The 4,603-nt window shown below is 43.0% G+C and overlaps 1 protein-coding gene across 1 annotated transcript in view; it reads left to right on the top strand.

Moving 5' to 3' along the window:
• LOC102041254 (mothers against decapentaplegic homolog 7-like) overlaps positions 1-3,333 on the top strand; it is a 26,732-nt gene extending 23,399 nt beyond the window's left edge. Inside the window, exon 4 of the mRNA XM_005431287.2 lies at positions 1,502-3,333. Within this exon, the coding sequence (XP_005431344.2) occupies positions 1,502-2,040 (539 nt within the window). The 3' untranslated portion in view covers positions 2,041-3,333. The remainder of the gene's footprint in view (positions 1-1,501) is intronic.
• The last annotated feature ends 1,270 nt before the right edge of the window (positions 3,334-4,603 follow it).

Genomic DNA, 4,603 nt, shown 5'->3' with positions numbered 1-4,603 from the left:
AGGATATAAAATTATTGGCAACAAAGTCTTGGGAGGCACTGAAAAGGGGAGATGGAAGGACAAACTGGGGTGCACCTTGATGAATGCTGTCCCAGGGACCACCTCCCCACTGCCGGAACTCCCATCCCCACTTTCACCCGGGAGGGAGGGTCCCTATTATGGGGCATACACAGTCGGGCCCATTTTTAGTTGCTGCCTCCAGCAACTGGAGAAATATTTCCCCCACTGGGATAGAAATGAGGAAATTAAAAGTGTGTGGCTGGGTTTTGTTTTTGTTCTCTTAAAAGCACGGTGCAGGGCTTGAAACACAACTCAGAGACAGAAGAAAAATGCCTGCACTGGGGAAATGGGCTTTTTAATACCAAAAAATAAAGAAAACGGGGCAGCCAACATGTTCCTGCCATTGCTTATGTTGGGCAAAGGGGTTTGGGGGTCCACAGAAAGAGCTTTGGGGTGCTGGGTTACCCACTATTCCCATTACCATATGTGCTTCCATGCTGCAGGGGATTATTTTGGTAGCACTCACTAGCATACCAAGCTTGATTTTTTTTTTTTTTTTTAATGCAATTACAGAGATGAATAGTTCCCAGGTCTTAACATGACTACCAAGGCTGGAACGAATTACCTGCTGAGCAGTGCCAGGCTGTTAGGGATCCTTCATGAGGAAAAGGGGCCTTTCACATTCCCCCTCCCCCACTTGGCTTTTTCCTGCTACATTGTATCCCTGCTTCTTGCACAGGATAGCTATGGGCAAGGAAGTAAAAAAAAAAAAGCTACATGAATGAATTTCGGGGGGGGTTAGGCCATTTTTGTTAAGAAGTATGAGATTTTTGGTCCCCACCATCTCTCAGTGCTTCCCACAAGTTGGGGTGTCATCCAATGTCTCCATCCTCTCCACCACCCAGGCTCTGACTACAGGTAGGGAAAAGCCCTGTGAACTAGAGTAGGTGAGTCCTTGCCCCCTCTGATCCCATGGGATGACCTTCAATGTGGTTTTCTTAGCAGCACCTCATTTTTTCTCAGCATCTGTGTCGAGTAGATAGTTATTTATGGAAGTGGATCCACTATCTGGTGAGTGAAAATAAGGACATTTAGGGTGTTTGGTCTTGGTAAATGCAGCTGGCTAGAGCATCTCATCTCTCCTAGTGCCACTGAAGGTGGTCCTGGTGATGGTTTGAGTGAGGGTGACTGCACCATGGATGCTGCTGGCAGGTCTCAAGCCACTTTTGAAGGTAGACATGGTGATTTAAGACTCATAATTCTAACTAGAATTAGGTGCTAAAATGGCACAGGAATTCCCCAAATCTGGGTCAACTTAAATAGTCCTAATAACATTGCTTTTGGAAATGGTGGATGTGCCATGGGTGTTGGTGTGTACGTGGAGAGCGTCATGAACATGTTGGCAGGCAATGACCTGCCAGCATTGTGTCACTTTTGGGTTGTATTACCCCTTTTGGTGCTAAATTTATGTTTTTCTTCCTTTTTTTCTCCTGTTCTGTAGATTCCCAAGTTCTTCAGGAGCCAGGGGATCGGTCACATTGGTGTGTGGTGGCATACTGGGAAGAGAAGACACGCGTGGGTCGGCTGTCCTCTGTCCAAGAGCCCTCCCTGGATATCTTCTATGATCTACCTCAGGGGAATGGTTTCTGCTTCAGACAGCTCAACTCAGAAAACAAAAGCCAACTGGTGCAGAAGGTCCGCGGCAAGATCGGCTACGGCATCCAGCTCACCAGGGAAGTGAATGGAGTGTGGGTGTACAACTGCAGCAGTTACCCCATCTTCATCAAGTCAGCCACACTGGACAACCCCGACTCCAGGATGTTGCTGGTTCACAAAGTGTTTCCAGGTTTTTCCATCAAGGCTTTTGACTATGAGAAGGCGTACAGCTTGCAGAGACCAAATGACCATGAGTTCATGCAGCAGCCATGGACAGGATTTACGGTTCAGATCAGCTTTGTGAAAGGCTGGGGCCAATGCTACACTAGACAGTTCATCAGCAGTTGCCCATGCTGGTTGGAGGTTATTTTAAATAACCGATAACTCAAGACAGAGTGGACTCAAGGCATTTATATTACTTTGCTGCTAATATTTCCTTCTGAGTTCTTGCTATTCATGCAAACTTTCTGGTTTTGTTTTGTTTAGTTTGTATGTCCCCCCCTTTGTTTTGAGAAAAACCTTTGGAAATATTTTTTTTGTGCTTTGGGGTAGTTTGATAAACCTAGTTTTTTAAAGTATAAATGACCAATAACTCAGAAGGGTGAGAAAAGGGTGTGGCTCACATATGATTATTTCATGCCTCTGAAAGGATTATCCTATGTGATCAATGGATTCAGAAGCCACTTGCTATATGTTACAGTTCCTTCTCTTGGATAAAAGAACAAGATACTTGTATTTTTTATGCACCACCTTCCCATCCCTGGTGATGGTGACACCAAGACCTCTTCCCCTGCAGTGCTAACCCCACATTGTTGCCAAAGAATGGTGCAAAATATTCCCAAACAGGTCTTTACCCGTCCTTTTTAATTTTTATTTTTTCTTGTTGCTGAGTTGACACCTTGTCACTGTGTTTATTTTTCCACTGCTTTTTATTTTATTTTGTATGGTCATGAATTGATGCAAGGGGAGAAAATAACAGCAGAGAAACCTCTTGCATGGACTACACTTTATCATTTGAGCTAAGATATTAAGCAACAGAAGCCTAAGCCTAAAAAAACCAAAACAAAGCAAAAACAACAAAACAAAGCAAAAACAAATGGGAAGAAAAAAGAAAAAGTGTTCACAATAATTGGTCTGTTGTAACTTCTTAGATCAGGTTATCCCAGTAACACTCAGTTTGAAAATGCAGTTGTGCTTTCATTTCTTCTTGAAATCATACACTAGTATGATACTTTTACACTCTTCTTAGCTCAATGAGCATGTTTAGACCTTAACATAAGCTATTTTTCTATATATAAAGGTTTAAATGAACAAGAGACCATTCTCATTGGAACTTTAGCACTGTAGTGCTTTGGAAATACACACAAAAAAAGGACTACTTAAGACCCCCTGAGATTTATTAAAGAAAAAATGCATTTTATGTTATATATAAATATATTATTACTTTTAAATATAAAGATGTTTTATAAGCACCATTATTTATGTATTGTGCAATGTGTATAAATGAGAAAAAAAAAGAAATATGCACTTTGCTTTAATATAAATGCAATTAACAAATGCTAAATTAAAAAAAAAAGAGCATGAAATTGCTGGGTTTTTCTATGGATGTTATCATCCAGATGAATGTTTTTTCTAAAGGAGCTTATGTTCCATTAAAAAATAAAAATGTACACTTGATCCCAGGCTGTGCCAAGTGTCTTTTTTAGTGGCAGGGATGAGGCAGGCAGGAGAGATGCTGCTCAAAGTGGGTACCACGTGGGGTTGGTGGTGGGGGCACCCACCCCAGTCAACAGTTCTGGTGTGGGTAGCACCCAGATAGGGTCATCCTGAGCTTTGGTCTCCATTGGGCTGGTGTGGTGCATGTGGCTTTGGGGTCCTTGGCATGGTTGCATCCCATCAGCCCAAGTCTGGAGGGTCTGGCTGCCCAAAATCTGCTGGGGTTATTTTTGTTATTACTCCTGTTTCTCATAATTTCAACGTAAAAGAACAGCCATGCTATGGACCCAGCTCCTATTTGACCCTGTCCCAGTCCCTGAAGTACTGGGGGAGGCCAAACTTTTGCTCTGTGCTGGAACATGAGTGATCCATGCCACCAGGCAAGGAGGAAAATCTGAGAAGAGGGGAAAGCCAGTCCTCTAGGTTTTCCTCAACTATTTCTTGCCCCCTTCATCTCCCATGCCACTGGAAATAAAGGTTGTTTTTCCTTTTGCCCCTCTTGGCCTGCCTTCAGATGTTTACTGCTCCACATCCCACTTGCACATGGCCTCTGTCAGGGAGTGTGGGGGTACCAGTTGTCAGTTTCTCTGTGTCTGGATTGAAGGCACTTGAGATGGCAGCTTATGTTGGACTCAAGTGTTTATTATTTCTTATCAGTAAAACAGTCTCATTACTGTGAGTTTGGCAGCTTTTCATTAGAAGGCACAAAATGGCTAACAATCTCTTGTTACAAGGGCTTTTAAGACTAAACTATCCAATTAAGAACTGACACCTAGATTATTTTCCCTTTTAACCCAATAACTGATTCCAATGAGCCCGCAATGTGGACTTTTCTGCCCAATTACAAAATGCCACCCAAATCCATGAAGAAGAAGGAAGAAGAAGCATGAAGAAGAAACCCAGGATGGCATCCTGCACCCTCCATCTTGCTTCCATCCACAACAGACTAAAAATCCCAAAACCTAAATTTCTCACCAAGTGATACACCTACACTACTCTCTATAATCTATTTCACACTTTTGTGGATTCTAGTCGATCTTGAAGTCTAGGAAACTTTCTCCATGAATGAGGGTCAAAGTCAATGCTCCCCTGGGGGTCAGGGCACCCCAGAGCAGACAGACAGAGAAATATTCCCTGTACCCTGGGTTTCCACATCTCCCCCTTATCTTTGAACCAAAACCACTCCTTTGACAGCCTCATCCATCATCTGTCACATACACTAAAGTAGGCA

This window comes from Geospiza fortis, unplaced genomic scaffold (assembly GCF_000277835.1).
Source record: "Geospiza fortis unplaced genomic scaffold, GeoFor_1.0 scaffold550, whole genome shotgun sequence".
Taxonomy (NCBI): Eukaryota; Metazoa; Chordata; class Aves; order Passeriformes; family Thraupidae; genus Geospiza; species Geospiza fortis.
This window is presented reverse-complemented; position numbering and strand designations above follow the sequence as displayed.